This window comes from Poeciliopsis prolifica, unplaced genomic scaffold (genome assembly GCF_027474105.1).
Source record: "Poeciliopsis prolifica strain line A6 unplaced genomic scaffold, Auburn_PproV2 SCAFFOLD008, whole genome shotgun sequence".
In the NCBI taxonomy this organism is placed as follows: Eukaryota; Metazoa; Chordata; class Actinopteri; order Cyprinodontiformes; family Poeciliidae; genus Poeciliopsis; species Poeciliopsis prolifica.
In genome coordinates this window covers 8,323,744-8,344,989 of record NW_026562383.1, presented here as the reverse complement: position 1 = coordinate 8,344,989, position 21,246 = coordinate 8,323,744, and the positions used below count along the sequence as shown (strand labels likewise).

At 38.0% G+C, this 21,246-nt stretch overlaps 1 protein-coding gene across 1 annotated transcript; it reads right to left on the bottom strand.

The window, feature by feature from the left end:
* Nucleotides 1-1,706: 1,706 nt before the first annotated feature.
* On the bottom strand, nucleotides 1,707-20,583 carry LOC129361734 (solute carrier family 25 member 36-A). Its single transcript, XM_055032772.1, has 7 exons — nucleotides 20,164-20,583; nucleotides 17,892-18,056; nucleotides 14,753-14,830; nucleotides 12,612-12,712; nucleotides 6,148-6,214; nucleotides 5,265-5,554; nucleotides 1,707-4,560 (listed from the first exon to the last, which is right to left on the bottom strand). The coding sequence occupies exons 1-7, from the start codon at nucleotides 20,202-20,204 to the stop codon at nucleotides 4,367-4,369; spliced, it is 936 nt and encodes a 311-aa protein (XP_054888747.1). The 5' UTR covers nucleotides 20,205-20,583; the 3' UTR covers nucleotides 1,707-4,366.
* Between the last annotated feature and the right edge of the window lie 663 nt (nucleotides 20,584-21,246).

Below are 21,246 nucleotides of genomic sequence, written 5' to 3'. Positions count from 1 at the left end.
CACCAGAATTCAATACATTTTAGAAGCACCTAACAGTATTATCTCTGCTTTTTCTGCCTTTGGAAAACAGCTCAAACTTGTTCAGACATGAAGGTTTTCAGGTCTTGCCACAGATTTGACATTAGACTGAGGTGTGAATTTGACTGGATTATTTTAGCAGATGACACTGCTATTTTATTGCTGTTCTGCCCATGTGTGACAGCCATGGTATTGTTTCACAATCACCCGAAATGTCTCCCATCTATCATACCCCATCAACAAACTCCTTTGTCTCTCAAAACTAAAAGGATCTCCGTAGTATGATGCTTTTTCAAAGCTTTCTTTCAACAATGGCCATAATGCAATGAAGTCATCTGCATACACCACTTTATTCATTAGAAAATCTAAAACGCTTCAGGCAGGACGCATAAACACTTCTACGCTCCTTAATTTTCAATAATTACATTTTATGTAATTCACTTGTTTAAGTATATATATTTTTTTAGATGAAAAAATAGCAACAACACCACTATTTTTGCCAAAGCTGACATAGTTCTATGTATCACTTACCACCACAGCTAAGACAATTCCAGTCTAAAGTGTCAGTATAAACACATTTTCCACTCAGGGTGTAAACCGACTCCCCCATCCTTATCTGCTGCTTGGAGCGCATCCTCAGCCTCCCTCAGGTCAGTACTCCATGGGTCTCAAATCTCTCACCACACAGCAAGATTTGTACTGCATAGTTCAAAAATGTTTGTTTAGTGTGTTTACATATGTGTGTGTGTGTGTGTGTGTCCCAATATGAAACTAATTGAGAAGGATCTATGGGGAAAGACTTGAAAATTGATGTTCACACTCTCCATCCAGACTTCATAATTGGTATATTTCATAAAATCTTCATAACATGCTGTGAAATTACAAAACATAGGAAATCTGTAGGCAGCATAGAACTTTTGAAAGTATCTGTAACTAATTCAGCTTTTGACTACTGATAAAAAAATAAAAAAAAAAATAAGTTTTATTATAAATATATAATATCTCTGTTATGGTCCCTAATATTTTTTTTTACTATTATATATTAGTCTTGGTCTTGGAGCACAGTCAACAGGTCAAGTAAATTATCTTGAAAGTGACTAATTTGATTGAATTTGACTCAAAACCGGAAACAAGAACAAGATGGTTCAGCGGGACATTAGCTCCCCCTGCTGGTTACTGTCGGTAATTACAAACAAATGGTCTGCTCTCATTTTTACATTCAGAAATCTGTTAATTTTCAAACAGTTCTTCCTTTGAATTTTAGAACATAGACCTATATCAGACAAACATCCCAGATATTACATTGGCCAAATAAAGTTGGCCAAATTAGGACTTCTATTTCCTAAATACCAGAATAATGAGATCGTTTTGAAGAATGTTTTGATAGACTTTAAATGAACCAAGTTCACAGACATATCCTTAGCATTTGGTAGAACTCTTTTAAACAATATGACCTGGCGATTCTAAATGACGTAAAAATTAAAATATACACCATATTTAATGTCAGAGGGCAAGGTGGGACTGGTTCTTAGTCCTTTTCTACAAGGAACTGAAAAATGAGTTTTCAGTTGTATATTTAGAAGAGGAAACTATATACAGTTTCTTGACTGGGAACATAAACTTGGGATATGACCCAAAATTTGGCAACAGTCATTTACCAATACAATAAATACAATAACACAAAAATCTGTAGTTGTAAATAGATTTTTATTGGCTTTTGTGTTAAAAAACAAAAATGAAAACACACAAATGACAAAGCTGGGAAAAAAATAATCTTAGTATAGTTCAACCCTTTTGTAGGCTGCATCCTATCCAATGGAACCTGCCAAAGACGATGATAAATTATCAAGTGAAATGTTTGCATGATTTGCTCCAGTTGTTTTCTCAGGTCCCATTCAGGTAATGTGACCTCAAGTACTACGACAGCACAGCTGAGACATAATCAAAGCTTTTAGTGTTCTACAGCAACACATGGACATAAAAAAAGCATGTTGTCTTTCTTTTCTTTAGACAAAAAGAAAACAATGTAGGTTGGTAGCATGCCAGACTCACACTGTAAAACTAACACAGGTTACTAAAAATCTGTTTGCCTATGACATGATACTGCAACACATGGAGTCTGTATGGGGCGTTCAAAAGCTCTCCACTTTCTTTCAGTGGAGAAGCAATTTTTCATTACACTGTGCGAGTGTGTAATAACACAACCCTTGGTAACTGCAAAGCATTTGTTTTATTGTGTTTTGCTGTTTTAAAGTCATCTGAAGCACTTTCTTGAATAGTGTCTGAAAATATATTCCAGTTTCAGAACTGCCCCATACAAACCAACTAACTGTGACATCAAAACAAACTGCAAAAAAAGAAGAAAAAAAAAAAACCCAGCAGAATCTGAGTGTAAAAGAACATGTAAACGTTCTGACAGAAATCACCAACTTTTGCAAACTGGAACAATTTTGTTCTTAATGAACACGACAAACCAAACCGATGCTCAGTGCCTTAACACTTCAAATTCACTGGCTCTGCAGCATCTGCTATCTCTCTGCAACATATAAACAAAGGAAAAAGTAGCCAAGCCACATTAAAATGCGTATCAACAGTCAAAGTCAAAACATCTTCAATTGCACACAATGAAAACAATCATTCGCAAAGGCAAACAAAAGCATGATGGGAAGAGGGACTGAGGAAGAAACAAAAAGTGATATACATAGACACTATATTATTATTTACAAACATCTGAACATCCTTCACAACAAATGGAAAGTCTAAACTGTACAAACATCTGCTATCAGAACGGTTGCGCAAAATGCCATTTAAAATACAGTAATACTTTTGTTTTTTTTCTTTCACAATGTACAAGTTTCATCCGTCCACACGACAGGAAAGCAAAGCACGAGCCTTGAAAGGCCACAAAAGTGCATGTTATCAGGTCAGTTGGAAGCCAGTGGGAAGGAAGGACTGGATGGACTGGGAACCTATGCTCCCAGTCTATCAACACCCCAAACTGCTCTGTATTGCGAGATTAACAGCTAGTGGATGGAAATCTGGAGTATATATATGATTGACATGCAGGCACACATTCTTGAACACAAAGACATCATCCACATACTCGCACACAAAGCAGGCTTTTAGATGAGGAACCTTTCAACATCGTCGCACTCCAAATATTTTCCTCAAACTGTCACATTAGGTTCAAGTAGAAACTCTCTAGCAGAAGATACTCTGTAATTTTAAGACGCAGTAACAACCAGAAGGAAGGCTTCTTATCTTGTTAGGGGCACAGCTTTCTGTTTCCACACAAGAGTAGTGAGGTCTGAGAAGTGTCTACAAGTTGAACAATTATGTTTCTTCAGGACGATCAGAAGCATAATTCCAGATGGAGGCTCCGATTCAAGTAAACCATGTCGACACCAACAAGGGAGGTCAAGAAAGTGAGCAAAATAGATTTTTTTTAATGACATTTGCTTCACAATCTTTTCAACACTCTCCTTCTCCCTCTTGTGAACCATTTTGAAGACATGTTTTCCTTCCACTTAACTTTCCATTAAAATTCTTGGATATAGTCGTCTGAAGAGCCACCGTCTTTAACGATGAGCTTTGTGGTGTGAAAGTGACTGGTGGCTGTGAAATGACACGTCTTCCTCACAACAGTAGTTACTAACTGACTGTTCAGCGCTGCATGCAAGTATATTAATGGAAAGTTGCTTCACTCTGTGTGCAACAAATACACACAATAATCAAGAGTCACATTTTATGATGATGTTCTTATTTGCTGATATGCAACGGTAGATGCAGTGTTTAGAAGAATGTTTGAAGTATAACTTTCTTTGGTGCAAACTAGAGAGGTTGAGGTGATCTTAACACATACAGGCACCTTTGTCTCAAAATCGACTTCAGCTTTATTGGACTTTCCTAAAAGTGGCTGAAAAAGTGCAGGCTACTGGAGACAAAGGGTGCAAAACTTATAAACTATTGAAATAGTTAAATGAAGCCTTAGCGCATCATGAAAGTTGCCTTCAAACATTCCCCTTGTAGAACGTCTACAACAGGGTTTTACTGTTTTTCATTTTAAATTGATAGAAACAAATTATTTCTTTTCAGGCCACTGAATTCAGCTTGAAGACAAATCCAACAGATCTCTACAATCTGCACCTCTCCTCTGAGACGTTTACTCTCCCCCGATGATGCTGATGTTCTCCCCTCGAGCTGCATCTTCCTCTTTCCTCCTTCTCTGCTCCATCAGAGTATCTTCAGCTTTCCTTTGGTCTTCTCTGTCACAGTTCATACCTACCCTTCCGAGCCTAAAGGCTTCCTTCTATGTTCTCTGCCACCGAAAGGAGAAATCCACTCCTTGCTAACGGCCGAGCAGGTAGACCACCACCTCGTAGGTGCACATCATAATAGCGGTGTTAGGAATCTGTCTGACGAGGTGCGTGGTCAGGCCGCGGTACAGCGCCCGGTATCCCTCCTCTCTGGGGACTGTCAGGAGAGTTTGGAAGAAGGAGCGGTACTTGCTGCCTTCTTCTCGTAGTCGCGTGCGGATCACTTCTGCAGGTTGAAGGAGAACAGAAAAACAAATTTTGTTAACACTTGACACTCCATAGTGAAAGATCCCAGGATTTACAACTTTAAGGAAGTGAATTTCTCGGTAATCATGGTCTTAATAGAGGTGCAGCTAACAAGTATTTTAGTAATTGATTATTCTACCGATTATTCTTGAGATTAAACATTCTGCAGATTTTTCATGTGCGTACTAAAGCCTTTTTTATACAATTTAGAAATACATTAATGATGCAAATAAACAGTTTTAATTAAATAATATTTTTTAATTAAAAAAACATCTTATTGTCAAAAATGCAATAACACAGCATCTACAGGTAAAAAAATACTTCTAAAGACATGTGAAACCCTCACCCCTTTCTGCTTGACTCAACATCAATACACATGTAGGGAAAATTTGATTTTTTTTTTCTTAATCAATACAGAATTGAATAGCAAAAGATGCTTAATAGGAAATATTTTTGCCCACTGTTCTGCACAAAACAGATTTACTGACAAAGTTATTTTTTCATCATAAATTCAAAAACAGAAATGTTGTTCTTTCAGCAAATCGTTTTTTTTTTTTGTTTTTGAGCTTGCATATCACAGTGACAATGAATCAATTACTAAATTAGTTGATGATTATTTCAATAATTGGTACATGGTCATTAATCCTTTCAGCCCACTGTAATAATAGTGATAAATGAACCTACCATGGGGATAGGCGATGGAGGTGGCGCAGGTCTTGGATGTGGCTGCTGCGAGCATCATGCCCACAAAGTCTGACGCATCCTTAGACGTCTCGTCCTCTTCGTCCATGCTGTTGTGGACTTTGGACTCGAGCAGTTTTCGTTTGATACTTTCATAGATCACAAAGTGGATCACAGTCTCAGAGATGCCAGCGTACGAGGCTGACATCCCCCTGTAGAAACCTCGGAGGCCATCCACCTGGTACACCCGCCGCACGCACTCAAACGCGTTCATGCGCCGCTCTCCTCGGTTCCTGGGATCAGAGAGGAACTCTGAGTTTAGAATGCCTTGCAATGCATCTGTAAGTGTTGCAATTTTTGACACTTAGAGCAAGAAATATTAATTTTGGGAGGAATTAGGACCAAATTAAATTATATCGTGGCTTTGATTAGACCGTTCTAACATACACTTTGCTAAACTGCTGTGTGTTTAGCCCCTCCTCCCTCATAAGCTTGGCCCAGTTTCCCTATCCCAGCAGAAAGCATCTCTACAGCATGATTCTGCCAGCACCATGTTATCCATGGGGATAGTTTTAGTTATAGGGTGCAGATTATGTTATTCAAGGCACAGGATTTTATTTAGGGTCATCAGAGTAAATAGAGGCTGAATCCAAAATACTTTTTAGATTTTTATTTGACAAAACCAGAGCAATTAATCGCATGCATCATTTTACTTCCACTTCACAAAAACTAGTCGTTTGTCTGTCACATAAAATGTCAAAATACAAAAAAGGATTTTTGGCGATAATGTGACCAAATGTGAAATAGTTTGAGCTGTAAGTTAAACATCACGGCAAAATAGCAGCATGAAGTTAATTTTTGTCAAAAGAAAACGTTGGTTCCTCACCTGGAGTCCAGCTGTAGACGGGTCTTGATCAGCCAGATCGGGTTGGTGGCTGTGATGGCGGTGAACCCTGGGAAATCAAGAAGTCAAAGGTTCAGACAGATCCCTTGGAATGTGAAGTAACACAAACACATAAGCTGCACTGAAATTCTACACTGTGCAAAGACAGAGAGAAAGCAGTTCACAAAACAGGAACAACTGGCTGTCTTTTTGGTGTCCAACCCTTTTAAAAATTAGATTATTTCAAATTAAAGCAGCGTCAATTAAATAGAATTTTAAAAAATACCAAATAATGAGTTAAATACAAAAGCATGCTCTTTCTTGGTAAACACTACTGAGGCAAAATGTATTTTAGCTATTTGAATAAACAGTGCATAAAAAGTGCCCGTAATTGTGAGTACTTTGTTGGTTTTTGCCTTTTTGAACAATGTCACTACATTCTTTTAAGCCTAATTTTGCTACACTGCAGTAAGGTTTCTTTTAAAAATCATGATTCACTATGGGCCATCAGAACTTCATCTGCAACTGTACTGACCTGAAAGGAAAGTTTTTGATGCCCATTTTCCAAGTTCTTTTTATTGCACATGCTTAAGTGAAAACATGGGGAATGTTCCCCTTAGTTTCACCAATACTAAGATGTAGAAATGCATTGATGAATTATTTAGTGACCTAAATAGGAACATTTCTATCTTAAACGACCTTGACCTGGGATCCTCTTGTTTGTAACTAAAAAATCTGATCATTTTTTGCCATCAGTGAATGCACCACATAGAAACACTAACAGGTCACTTGTCAACAAGTTACTCAGGAAACAAAGTTCAAAGTTGACTAATTTTAGTATCAGGTATTTACAAATGTATCAAAGGAATCACACAAAATTGAGTCAGTTTTGCAAAAGCATTTTCTACTGAAAAATTTCAGCTTTTCATTTAAGCCGCTTTTTATAAACAGAGAGTGAGACTTCAGCTGGTAACAAGAAGGCTGAACTCATTACAGGTGTTGCAGCAAAATAGTTATTGTAAGCCAATAGCTGCATCTTTTTTTAAAAAAAACAACATAGAAATACCTTTTTCATGGGTAACACACAAATGCCAACCTTCACAGTTAATAATGCCAGCTATGTTAGTTGCTAATGAAAGAGTGTAAATTGTGTTCAAGTGTGGAGCAATGCAGTGCTGACTGTTCTCATACATTATTAATGCTTTTCTTGTAAAATATTTAGATGGAATATTTATTTATTAATAGATCTTGGTGAGAAAATCTGAATATTTTGAAACATCTGCTCCTCTATTATATGTGCAAAAAAACTTAAAGAGCTCTAATTTGTCTAATAAAGAATACAGAATATGCTGCAATTCTATTAGTTGGGTTTTATATCTTTGTCTGTTGTATTAATAGATTTCCAGTGATGGGATAGACCTGGCTCTGTAACCTCGTGTTCTTTTTTGGGAGAAAATTCATTGCTTCATTTTACATGTTCATTTTATAAGAAACATGTCAATCAATCTAGAAAAACAAAAACCTTTTAGAAGTTAATTACAGTTCTAAAAAAAAGAGATCAAAACAGCATCATAGTGTATTTAATAACAGAACATCTAAGTTGCACAAATTTTGTTATTCTTCAGAAAATTCTGTAATGAACCAGAGTTTCACTGCTTAGGCACCACAGGTGACCTAAAGACTATTGGATATAAATAACCAGGAGGTGAAACAGAATAAAATTAGGTTTCTGGGAGAAAGTTTTAAACTAATTAAAACCAACAGAGAAGTTTCAAATGAAGTCTGTACTTGCAGTGATGGTGAGAAATTTTATGTCACAGTATTTTTTAACAAGCAAATCATTCTGTTATGTTATCACTTACATATTTTTAAGTGCTAGATTAACCTGTCGTTTTGGTAGAATATACATTTTAAATGATATTTATCAACAGCGTCTTTGTTTAGCAGCTAGATGCAATAATGTGCGTTTTCTTTTGTCTCTCTGGTGTGGCTAAACATGCATTTTGTCTCATTGAAGAAAATGAGCCAAAATCAGCAATAAATTGAGGAAAGAAATCATTAATCCTAGCCATCTGCAGGAAACGTCTAATGCCAGAGACAGTCTAACAGACAGATCTAGTGTAGCAATGCAACAGAGACCTATGCGGAGGCAGCTGAATCAGAACGAATTACACAGGTCTGTTGGAGAGAAGAAGAGAAGAACAAAACAGAGGAAGAAGACAAGAGAGGGAAGTAAAATGAAGTAGCGTCTAATGGCGTGTACTCACGAGGGAGGGGCAAAGCTCCTCCAGCTCCTCCCCGCTGCAGCTAGAAGCCTGCAGATATGGGGGGTTCAGATGGCGGGGGTCTCCCACCCAATCACGCAGGCGTGAAAGCTTTACAGTAAAGCCCTAAAATAGACACAGGCTTTTCTGTACCACAGTCACACACAAGCAGCAGTCACATCTACCCCAAAGCCCACCAACCTCCCACCCACACCCACTTTCTGCGCAAGAAAATGGAGAAGAGATGGGAGGTGAGGGAGTGAGCCCCCTCCTCCCATCTTTCTTTTAGTTGTAGCCCAACTCACTGCACCATCTAATTACTCCAGCTGCAATTCATGTCTTTAAATGAATTTACATGTTCTGTTTTCACTTTATCCCTTGCAAGAAGGAAAATAACAGTAAACCAAACTTCAGGTCTATCTGAACGCCAAGTAAATACAATAAACGAAAAAAAGTGTCCCTCACAATTACTGAGTCCATTGTCTGTCATATTCTAAAGTAACAAGAAAAGATCAGATGTTTATTGAAGTAGATTTGAAAAGAAAGCGAGCCAGGTGGAAATGCTAACCTTGCCATGGAGACAAACTCATAACAGAAATCAGTGATAGTAGAAAATGATATCATGGAGATGGGGCGATATCACAACTCAGTCAGAATCTAATTCATTTAACATTTTGTGATGTTACAACCATGAACTTCTAAGTATTTTGAAGTGATTTTATGTGATGGGGAGAAAAAGGACCTGCAAACACCTCAGCTGTAGATTTCTACTTTTCATTAATCTGTGTTAATAAAAACTTTAATTCTACACAGTTGCATTTGTCTATTTTGGTGGCCTTAGATTTTATTAATGAGTATCAGAGTAAGCGTGGAAAGACTAAAAAGTTACCCCAAATCTTTCAGATTTTACTTGCATTAAGTGCTGAAAATTAGGTTTTGTTTTCATTCTGATTCACAACTATTCACTACTTTGTCACATAAAATCCCAAGTAAATCCGGTGGAGTCCCAGCTACTATTATATACACACAATATATCCACTCCATCATGTCTGTTAGTCACTTTATGCAATATTGGTATCCAATCAAAAAATGAAACAGGGCTGATATTAACAACCGGTATTTATTTCTATCGTGTTGCCATGTGGTTCTGGAGGCGAAAGACAAAAGGTTGGTCATGTGGTATTTGTTTATTATGTGAGAGTCATAGTGATGCAGCAAAGGATTGTGGGGAGTTTAACTGAGGGAGAAAATTTCTGGTGAAGTCAGCAGCATGGTCGTTTTTTCAAGGTGTCGAATGGGAAGGAAGAATATGTGACATATACAATATATGTGAATATCGGTTATCGACTATTAGAGCATTAAATATATTGGATATCGATATCAGCCCAGATTCTCACATCGGTGATTCCCTAACATTTACTCTATATGTTCTGATAAAGTTGCGCATTGTGATGCATCTGAAACAATAAATGTGGAAGACAAAAGTCTGACACGGCGCACAAAAGTTAAAAATATAACGGACTGCAGTAAGAGCTGAACCACAAAGCTGATCAACACAGATCTTTTGATTGCGCAACTCCAGTTCTTTGTTTTTCCAGAGAAAGCTGCATCTGTGCATGAACATGCCGCTGCAAGTACTGTATTTAACGTCTCCTATAAGCCTTTAATGCACGTGCAGCATTTCCAGAGGGGTTTGACCTACATTCAGACACAGGGGACAGTTTCAGAAAGTAAGTCTGAGCGAGGTAGAGAGTGGGAGCAGCCTCTCTCCTCCAATCGCAAAGAAGCCCACAGTTCCAAGCCAGAAGGCCATAAAGGGAACTCTTCTATACAGTTAGTTTATGAAACTGGAAGCAATTATTCTGAGTCACGGTTAAATTCAGTCAGCAAGCTCAGTTTCATAATTCTCAGTTAGTTGCAAGAAGAGCTTATTAGAGATGTGGTTAAGATAGATACATGAAATAACTTTATTAATGGAGTATACAATTATTCAGCTATGAGTACAGGATGTTTGAAGAAACATTGGTCAAGCACGTCCTCATCAGGAAGGTGATAAAAACTAGAAAATTGTATTAATCTTATAAATTCCTTTTACTTGTATCCAAAACTGATGGAGTTTTAAAAAATTGGATTTGACTTTATGTTTAAAATTGGGATATTTTAGTCAGAATTTCTGCTGAAATATCACCAGTTCTCGGGTTACATACTGATAACAGCTTCCCCTAAAAGAACTGACTGAAGCAATACCAATCAGAAAAGGATGATGACGCCAGACAAAATGAACAAACTGTGTGCAAACCTCTGCACACAGACAAGGTTAGCATTTCTTTTGTGCTGACAAAAAAAAAATAAAAATCAATCAACACAAGTGTATCTTTACCTTTAATGTGCTGCTGTAACCATTTAAAGGGAAGGGGAAGGTGTGTCTCCTAAAGCTAAAGCAAACACTATACCCTAAGAAATGGTAATACCATTACAAATCAGATCTAGTACTGATAAAAATCACCATGGTTTTCATCATACCAGTGTAAAGAAATGGGGTGCTACCTGACGCGTCCGCCCGAGTGCCGGGGGCCCCGGTTGACCTTTGGGGGCCGTGTTTTCTTCTCTATACACACAAAGCAAAGAAGGGGGGGCCCAGACCACACTGTTTAAGTCACAACTGGGAGGTTAAACTATTTACAGATGCCTCTGGAGAGGCCTCAAAATTAAAAATAAATAAAAAATAAAAAAAAGAGAAAGATAGAGGGGCAAGGACGAGGGTTAAAAAAAACAAACAAACATGGAGGACAAGAGGGAGAGTGGGGATAGGAGACGTGGAAAGCACAACCTAAACTTTGAGGATCATTTTTTAAACACTTTTTTTGGTATAATTAAAATATACCTTGAAAAGTACTTCTATCCCTTGAACTTTTTCACGTTTTGTCATGGCACAACTACAAACCGAGCACATAATTGTGAAGAGGAATTAAAAATAGTTTTTTTCTCCTCAGATAAATGTCTCTAATGTATGATGTGCATTTGTATTCAGCGTCCAAAGCATTTTGAGCCTGTCTCTACCAACTTTGCTCAAGAAGAGACTAAAATCACCACATTCTTCTTTGCTAAACTGCTAAAGCTCTGGTAATTTGCGAGTGTGCCATTCTATTTTCAGATGTTGCACTAGAGATAGAGATATTTGAGAGATGTTTAATACTATTTCACACTGATATTTGTTTTCAATATCATAACTTTACCTCCGTCTGGTGTGTTTCTTGTTTTTCATGCAGCATTACCCAAAACTATTAGCTGAACGTAGTCACTTTTGCGTAGTCAACATTGCACTTTACTTTGGAAAATCAGAGTATAGTGCTCTGATTTACTCTATATGAATGGCCAACTTTTCTGATTTGTATGTGCACAACCATAAATCCTTTTCCTTTCACTTCACAATTATGTGATATTTTGTGTTGGTCTGTAATATAAATGCCCATTAAAACATTAAAGTTTGTGGTTTTAACACAACAAAAAGCGAAAAAGCTAAAACGGTATGGAAACTTTCACAAAGGACTGCAAAAGTACATTATAATTAGAAATGTTTAACTTATAGGTTCAATTCAATGAAAGTCTGACTGCTGCTTAGAGGACATTTCTCCTCAGCTCTGTGTTCACAGCAAAGCCAACATTAAGAGACAATTTTATGTAATCTGAAAAATATATTTTGCTATAAGTTTGATTTTAGGGATGTACCAAAACTGTCAAACAGCGTAGCAGCGAACTGTAAAATGGTTGTGAAATAGTTTTCAAGCAAATACATGCAAACTTTTTATTACGATCAGTTGGATCCTTAGAGTATTAAATTGTGCTTTCTGATAGACCAATTACTGTGCATAATTAGTAGATTTTTGACACATGAAACAGCTAGATAATCCCTTCTTATAACAGACAATATCATTTAGCTTTTACCATGCTTCAGATAAGAGGGGGGGGTTGTGCCTGGAATACTATAAACGATGACAATGAGTCATAAAAAAACAAACATAAAAAAAAAAAGAGATTAAGGTTGTCTTAATGAAGACACAGAATATTGTCTTAATATGTTTTCTGAATGAAACCCATCAGTGAGACAAATTGCCCAGGTAGCCTGGCAGACAGTCAAACAGGCAGATAAAAGCAGACGGTGACAGACGGACAGAAGGACAGGAGAGAGGGAGCCATCAGTACCTGCCATCCCAGCGGACAACATGTGCACCTGGGTCGAGTCTGGCTCCAGAACTCCATTCAGCTTCTCTTTGGCTGTTGAATAGGCTCCGAAGTAGATTGCCCTGCGGATAATAAAACCAGGGCGAAAGCAGAAGAGACGTTACTGGAAATTATAAGTGAAACCTAATTATACATACATCCCATACAGCTTACAACAAAAACATGTTAACCTCCAACTGCATAAAATTACATTCATTGATTATTGTATGTGTGTGCATGTGAGCAAAAATCCCATGTCTTTAATTTAGCCCCGACCTCAGCTGATCCTCACTCTGTAAATAATCCCAGGATTTAGTCAACATTTCTGCAGACTCATATTAAACCCAATGACACTGCACAGCAACTCTGAAAAACTCATGCCGGTGTGTCTGCGCAGCTTGTGTGTGTGTGCTGCTGAGGAACGCAGCAGGTTCACGTTCGCATTAGCATCAGAGGACATTATTGCTTTCTTAATTTTTCCCAAATAGAAAATCAAATATGAAAAACTGCTCTTGATGCAAACTCTAACAAAAAGCCATTTTATTACGTAAGGCTGGATATTTCCATTTCAATAAGTTATATTGTACATTTAAGTTGTTGTGTATAGATTGATGTTAAGGCACTTCAAGCTAATTTTCTCTGCTCTACATAATGTACTAATTTGCTTCTTTCGTATGCGTCTTCCTAAGCACAGTCGTATAATACAAGTGTTAAGATTATTCAAAACAAATTTATTAGTTTCAAAATAAAACTAGAAAACTAAAAACTTTGACAGTCGTATATTAACTAGTTAATATAGGCATTAGCATTCAAACCCATCTGGCTTCAAGATGCCATTGTTGGGGACTGGGGAACTCCTAAGCAATCACCCACATTTCTTTTAATCATCTGTGTAATCATCAAGTAGTATTTATAACGTGTTGGGTTTCTTTAATCTTTACATTGTATTTCTAAAAAAGCTACTTTAATTTCTAAAAAAGCTACTTTAATGTACTTTTTTAGCTTAACAAAAGGCTGCTAAATTAATACACTTGTCATTCATTAATTTCATGCTGGGTTGAATGATACTATCTATTAAAGAACATTGCATAATTATTTATTTAAGATAAACAGACATGACTGGCTAAATGACTTGAAAATGAAGCACTTCTGGGTTGCCACTGAATCAGATTCTGGACTTTATGTTCTGTACTTGTATTTCTTTTAAACAGTAACAGAAAGCAGACATAACATTAGACATGAAGAGCCAAACTACTGAGCCTCCCTCTTGGATAACAACTACTATATTTCCTGACTCACAGCTGACCCAGAAATGACAAGGAAACCAGATTTTACAAACTTCCAAACCAAAAAGAGAAACAGGACAGATCGTGTTAAGTGACAGAGAGCGCCTGAGGATAAAATCTCAATTGGAGTGTCACATGATTAAAGCCCAGCTGGCCGGCACCTGCTGCTGCTTTATTCAGATTTTGATCGTGCCTAAGCCCTTTCCCGGCGCTAACCAGATAAAACACGATTTAGAGAATTTGTTCATTTCCGCTCAGACTGAAGCAGAGATTTCCCCTCCATCGCTGCAGCTGGGATTTTCATTTCTTTATGTGTGGGCTTGCATAATGTCAATAGAAATAGAAATGCTGAAAAAGCAAGAAGACTGACATTCCAAAAAATGTAATGTTTCTACATGAATGAGGCAGAGATTTGTACGTACTGATAACCATACAGGGTTAAGCTTTCTGAATATGTTTTGTGTGGACATAAAAGATTAGAAGTGACCTACTTTCTCATATCGGTTATGATATCAAACACGTGTGAAAGTTATCTGCTTTTCTTTTTCTGAACATTTCGTATTTTTGCTTCAAATTTGGATTGTCATATTTGCGAAAGAATAATGCAATGTCAAGATACAGTGACCCTTATTTTAATTAAAGTTTCTGCATGACTATGAAATTGTAGTAAAGCCATTTAATAAGACACACACTTCAAAAATAACCTCAAACCCTGTTGCAACTTGTCTTTGAGTTACTATGAAAAGCAACTTTGACATTTTGCATACAGTTGGCTTTAAAATGAACAGAAGAAGCAAAAGAACACACCCAAAAGACAGCACATTATCCTTCACATACCTGGAAGGTGCCACTCCTACAAGGTTGGGGCCAAGACCTCTGAACAGCGAGCGAGGACCTTCTTTCTCCAAGATCAACCTGCAGACACATAAAACATTTCATTGTGGATTCATCTTTAATATTTAACAGAAACAAGTATGTGTTTTTAGGAAGAATTAAGCAAATGCTCCTAAGATCAGAAACCAATCAGAAAACTGCCTTCTTGTGATTTGTTTTTTACATGGCCCATAAAAAAGAAGCAGTGCAGCAGTTGTTTGCAGTTTTATTTATTGTAAGAGCAGTAAATGAGAAACAGGAGCCAAAATTGGAGCTGATTGCACAAGGAGCGACAGATAACCTACAGCAAGATCCAAAATAAATGACTGGACACGTGTTGTTGAGCAGGTTGTGTTTACTGTGAGCTTGTCAAGAGGGCTCACGTGTTTGCCTCCGGTCAGTTAAAGGATTTTTCATCTGCGTCCGGTCTAGCCCAGTAACCTGATTTAAAATAACGACAATTTTACAAGGAGACCTGTAAAATTGGTCCTTGTAAATTTACAAGAATGAAAAGAATTGTCTCCCTGCTGTTCTTTTGGCTGTAAAGCACAGCCAAAAGAACAGCAGGGAGACATTCTGGCAAGACACAGGACACCCGACTGATGTAAAAATAAACCCTAAAGGTCAGCTGGTGAAAGGACTATTACATATTATATTTTTTGTTTCATTTCATTCATTCTTTTCATTGTGCATTTCAAAATAATTGCACTATGTAGTTGCAATATTTAGTGCAACAATTTTATCCTGTACTTTCACTCCATACAGAAATATCTTGAACTATATAAAGAAAAGGTGACATCATCCATTGGTAGCTCATAGGAAATCAGAGCAGAGTAGCTAACATGGAGAGCTTGGAGTGAATTTACTTTAAGAATGTAGGTCGATGGAGGTCTGCATCCCTGTGCATGCTGACCCACTTTGGCTCGTGTCAGTTGTCTCCTTCCCTTTTTAACCCTTCCCCACTTGGCATTGAGTCGCTCCGTTTCTACCAGCACCTGCTTGTGTCAAGGGCAACACGAGGGATCAGTTCAAGTTGGAAATAGAGGATTGTTTTGCACAAAAACACGCCTAGCCAACATGCACCTGGTTGAAACAGGGCACCGGTCCAGAGGTACTAAACAGATGAACTGAGAAAGGCAATATAAGCTGATTATTGTGCAACTAAAAGTGACTTTCCTTTCTAAGAAAGCCAAGATATCATTTTTAATTAAAACAGAGGTGTTGGGAAGTCAGATTAATTCTGCAATGTGTGAAATGTTATTGTTCTGCAAATGTTCTTCCAAAATCAAACCATAACAAGTAATAAATTATCATTTGTGTTTTTCAAGATCATACTGTCCAACATTCTCAATGAGTATGATACTGTTGCAGGAATGCATTTTGCAGTGGAAAATTCCACACACAGCTGAATTATGCAATATGTTTAAAACCAAGTGGCACAACAGAGACTGTTCTATGAGAGAAAGGCTGCAACTTTCTTAAATGTTTGCCTAAAAACACCCAAAAACTAAGTGGTCGACATTAAATACAAATGTCATAAAAACAACAACTAAAACTACTCTAAATTCCGCTTTACTCTCACTTCTCCCTTCATCTTAAAGACATCTCCCCACAACTATAAAGAGAAGAGGAATTGGATCATATTAACTCAGAAGGAAAGTTTCTTGTGAATTTTAATATGCCAATAGGTAAAAAAAAATCCCTAGAAGATACAAACAGGTCAAAAGTCTCTCTGAAGTTTATCTTATGTAAAAGCAAATGATAACAAAAACCTGAAACCAGATGGTTTATCATTGATGCCCTGAGTTGTTTTTTTGTTTAGCTCTACAAACTATGCAAATAGTTCAGTGTATTAAAATTTATAAATAACTGAGACACAGAATGAAGAGAAATCTTCTTTAAGTAGTTTTACATCAGTAAACCTTTACAACAACAAACAAAGACACTTTTGACTTGCATCTTGATGTAATAAACTAAAGAAATATCCCACTCTTAGAATACTATTATTTCCGTGATTAGATCACCTTCAAGAAATCCATATTTAACCAACTCCTGGTCAAATACTTCAAATCTGTGACTCTTCTAACACTCTGAACTTTACGACTTCTGGCCATTACCAGTGTGAGGTGTGGTCGTTTCATAAAGAGGCACTCCATCCAATAGACTGAGTACATCACTGGCAAGAACAGTTCCTGATGAGTGGAATAAAACATATGCACAAATACTGCATTCCAAATAGTTCATTTGTAACATTTTTACTGTACAATCTGATATCACAATGACAATATATTTACTTAAGTCAAATACTTGAAGTATTTGAGACACCATAAGAAATTGTAGACATCAAAATAATTCGCAAACTGCAAAAATCCAGGCAACAAATATATAAATAAATACACAAGTCTTAATAATTGCAGCAAATTATTACAACTGGTTAATAATTGATTACTAGATATGTGTAGAACATCATATTGTTCTTTACTGTGCATCACCACCCACTTCCTTTGAGGCCACAACAAATATAGATTTGACAACAATCCATACGACTGATATAATTTTCCCCATAATTTTTAAAGAGTCAAGAAAATCACTGATGTCCCTCCCCAACCTGTTGCTGCAAACTGCAAGTTAGCTTGACGAACAAGAGCAACTGCAGGCTGGCTACCTCAGCAGATAGCTTGACTAATCAGCCAGCTGATATCAGATTTGTACACTCACAGTATAGCTCTGGAAAGAGGAGAACAGCATTGAGTCGTTATTGTGCAATATTGTGAAATATTGTGCAAGGTATGCAAATTTGCTTGACTGCATCTAATTTAAAAAGTGTCCATTTTACATATTTTTCCAAGCCTGTGGATAGGTTACATTATAATTACTGGGTTAGTATTTGAGATTATTTTATAAGAAGTATGAATGCCTGGAGCTTTTTGGTTTTTAAAATAAAATAAACTGGGTCATGTTACACATCCTTATGTAAACATCTTAAAACAGTCTCGTTGTTCTCGTCCACCCCGAAATTTTTACGCAGTAAGAATTTTATCTGTCAAAGCCCAGCCACAAATTAGAACCAAATCATGCAGCTGCAACTAAATATTTTCCTCACTTGAGACAATGCAGGGGTCCTGGTGGAGAAACACGGGCAACGCTGGTTCCATTAACGGTGCTGAGCTGGACTTCAGAGATGTATAGTGTGATGGAAGACGACTGCAACCTGGTTTTGACCACTTCCAGGGGACAAGTCAAAATGGCGCCTACTGTACCACCACATCTAGGAGAAAAAAGGTCAAAGTGATTACAAAACAGGATTCAAACAAGAAAGAAATCACAATTGTTCCATTCAACTCTCGCCATGCAATTTAGCAACACAAAGAAGACTTTAAACTTTTGCTGAACGCTAAAGCGACTTATCAGATATAGTATTCCTGATTCTGTTTTTAACCCACAAATGCTGCATCTTAAGAACAGAAGCCTTGGATATTGTAGCCGTTCTTCAAATCATTCCTGGGAGCTGCTTTGGAGTGGCACTAGTTATTTTTACCTCACAAAACACCACTATACATTCATGCCCAGAGCAGCTGGTGACCCTTCACCTACTTCCTGGGCCGGGTTTGCTGCTGCATATGTGAGACTCAGAGCGGCTCTGGAAGGCCCCAGCAGCCCGAGGCGTCTTTCACAGGAAATAAAATCAGGCATAAATTCTGCTTACTCATGGTTGTGCTCAGGTTTGTAGACACCTGACAAGCAAAGGGCTGTGCTACTAATGAGATTATTTATTCTGGACTCAAAGGTTTGGTGCACAGATGAATGAACTACACTGTCTTCAGTTTAAGACAGATGAGCTGGGTCAGAAAATCTGTTCACTTTTAATGCATTTTTAATTTGCTAGATGAAAATGTTGCCAGTGATATAACAGTACATACATTTGATAATTGTTTTTCTAAAAACATAATTGTGAGTATAAGCTTAGTTGTAGAACAAAATAGTTGTCAATGAATAAACTTGTGTTGATTTGGATCATTTTTAGGACCCATGAGATAAAAAAAGTAAATGTGCAGCTACATATTGTAGTATACCAGGGTTTACATAAAGATGGCTCAACAATATTAAGCACCAGACTGCATCTGCAAGCATTCTGTGATTTTTAATAAGGCACAGTGACAGGATGTCACCAATCCAATAAGTCCAGTCAGAATTTCATTGGTCCTAAATATTTAATCAACCTTTGGTCACATTATAACAATGAGAAAGTGACTAGAAATGGTAGACAACCTAAAAATCCCAGGCAGTGTTAGCAAATGTTGAAAGTAATTAGCAACAGCTCTCCAAACTTAATGTGGTCCTCAAATTAACTCTGTAACAATACATAGGGCTTGACTGAATGGGTTTCCGAGGCTGGGCAGCTGCAGCCAATCCAAGTGCAACACAAAAAGTCAGATGCAGTGGTGTGAAGAATGCTGCCACTGAGCTCTGGAGCAGTGGAGTTGTGTTCTCTAGAGTGAACGTTTATGCCTCTCTGTCTGGCAATTCAGTGGAAGAGTCTGGATGTAGCAATAGCTAGTAGAATGGTACTTACCTGACAAGAGTAAAGTTTGGTGCACAGGTGAATTAGGTAATGGGTTGTTTTTTAGCAGCCGCTTAGTTCTAGTGAAAGGAACTTTTACTGCATCTACTAAAACATTTTTGGACAATGTCAACCCTGTGAAAATAGCTTGAAATGGCACCTCCCTGCTCCCAACGTAAATACCACCCGGGACAAACCAGAGTCCATAAAAACATGAAGGGAGCTTGGTGTGGGAGAACCTGACTGGCCTGATTGACCTTAACCAACCAGAACACCTTTGTGATGGATTAGAGTGGATAAGAACCAGGCCTTCCTGTCCAACATCAGTGTCTGACCTCACTAATGTGCTTCTGGAAGACAGTTGACATCAAATGGTGAGCAGACTTTACATTATCAAAGACGTGGATTACGAATGGGATGTCACCAAAATTTATAATTTATGTCAAAGCAGACGATCAAATGCTTTGGTTGATAAAGTGGTCGTAGTAGCGCTGTGGTTTTGAATGAGCCCGGAAATGAGATCCCACTTGCCGTGAAAATAAAGAAAATTGTGACCATTTAAAAGTCATGAAAGGCACATGACCGAGCTGAAGTGGAAGCACCAGTGATGGTGACCGTCGAGCAATGTGTCAGCTAACGTCGGCGCTGACAGAGGTAGAAATAACCGGAAGTTTTGACACCAACACGATGAACGTGCACTCGTTCACATTTTGCGGGATACTCACGCTCCCCCTCCCCCTTTGTTTCCCTCACATAACACCAGACAGCTCATGTTTACCGCTGTAATTGTACCGTATTACGCTTCGGGACTTACCCTCCGGCGAACAAATGAACCAGCGTGTCCCTTTGGCTCATTCTTTAGCATGCTCTGCCTCGTAGCGCGCCTCGGTCCAGCACCGAGTCGGTTCCCGTCCCTTCCCCTCCCCTCTGCCGTCTGCCTCCGAGGGGATGCGCACGTCCACAGAGAAACGACCGCAAAAAAATCAGCGACAGGGCGAGTCTGGGGTGATTCACGCTGCAGAGGGCCGACTCGTCTGCACCCCGGCTGGCTCTGGTTCCCTTCGAGCGGTGAGAATTGCCCAACAGTGTTCCGAGGGAGAAAGAAATATACACTCTACTGCGGAGCAGGAAGCGTATCGGGCTGCGCACCGACACTAAAATGTCTCAGGTTTAGCAGATTATATAGCACATCGACGGGTCTAACTCGATTGTCTCCTCTGCTTTCATCGCTGCAGCAAAGGGAAAGAAGGCAGAGCTGATAGAATTTACTGTACCATCATAGGCTGGAAACGGAGGCTGCGATTGGACAAACTGTCTGCTGACGTCACTCCGTGTCGACTCTGATCATGCAGCCTTCACATGCTCAGTCCGTAGAGTCTTTCACATGCTGTTATTTTACTGGGATTTAATGGGATGAATCCCATCAAACAAGTGAGGAGCAAATAATACACAATTTTCCCAATTTTTTGCAAACTGAATATTTCACAATCTCACATTTCTTTTCTGTTCCCTTAATTCCAGTCTACCAAAAATGAAATCCAATGTGACCTTCAGAATTCATTAACAGAGCCCTTTTATATCAACCTCACTATTTTATACATCCAAGACAAAAGAAGTAAGGTTTGCCACAAAGTGACGTAGAGGACACAGCAAACATATGAAAGAACAAAATCAGATGAAACCAAAATTGCACTCTTTTGCCTATTGGGGGCAAACTAGTACTACACTTCACCTCAAACACGCCAGTCATGAGGGAAAACATGGTGGTGGAAGCATTTTGCTGTGAGAAATTTTTATTTAGAATGCACAGTTGATGAAAATCAATAGATGGCACTAAATACAAAGCAATTCCAAATGTAAATCTTGTACAAACATTTCTAATTTGCTACTTTAAATG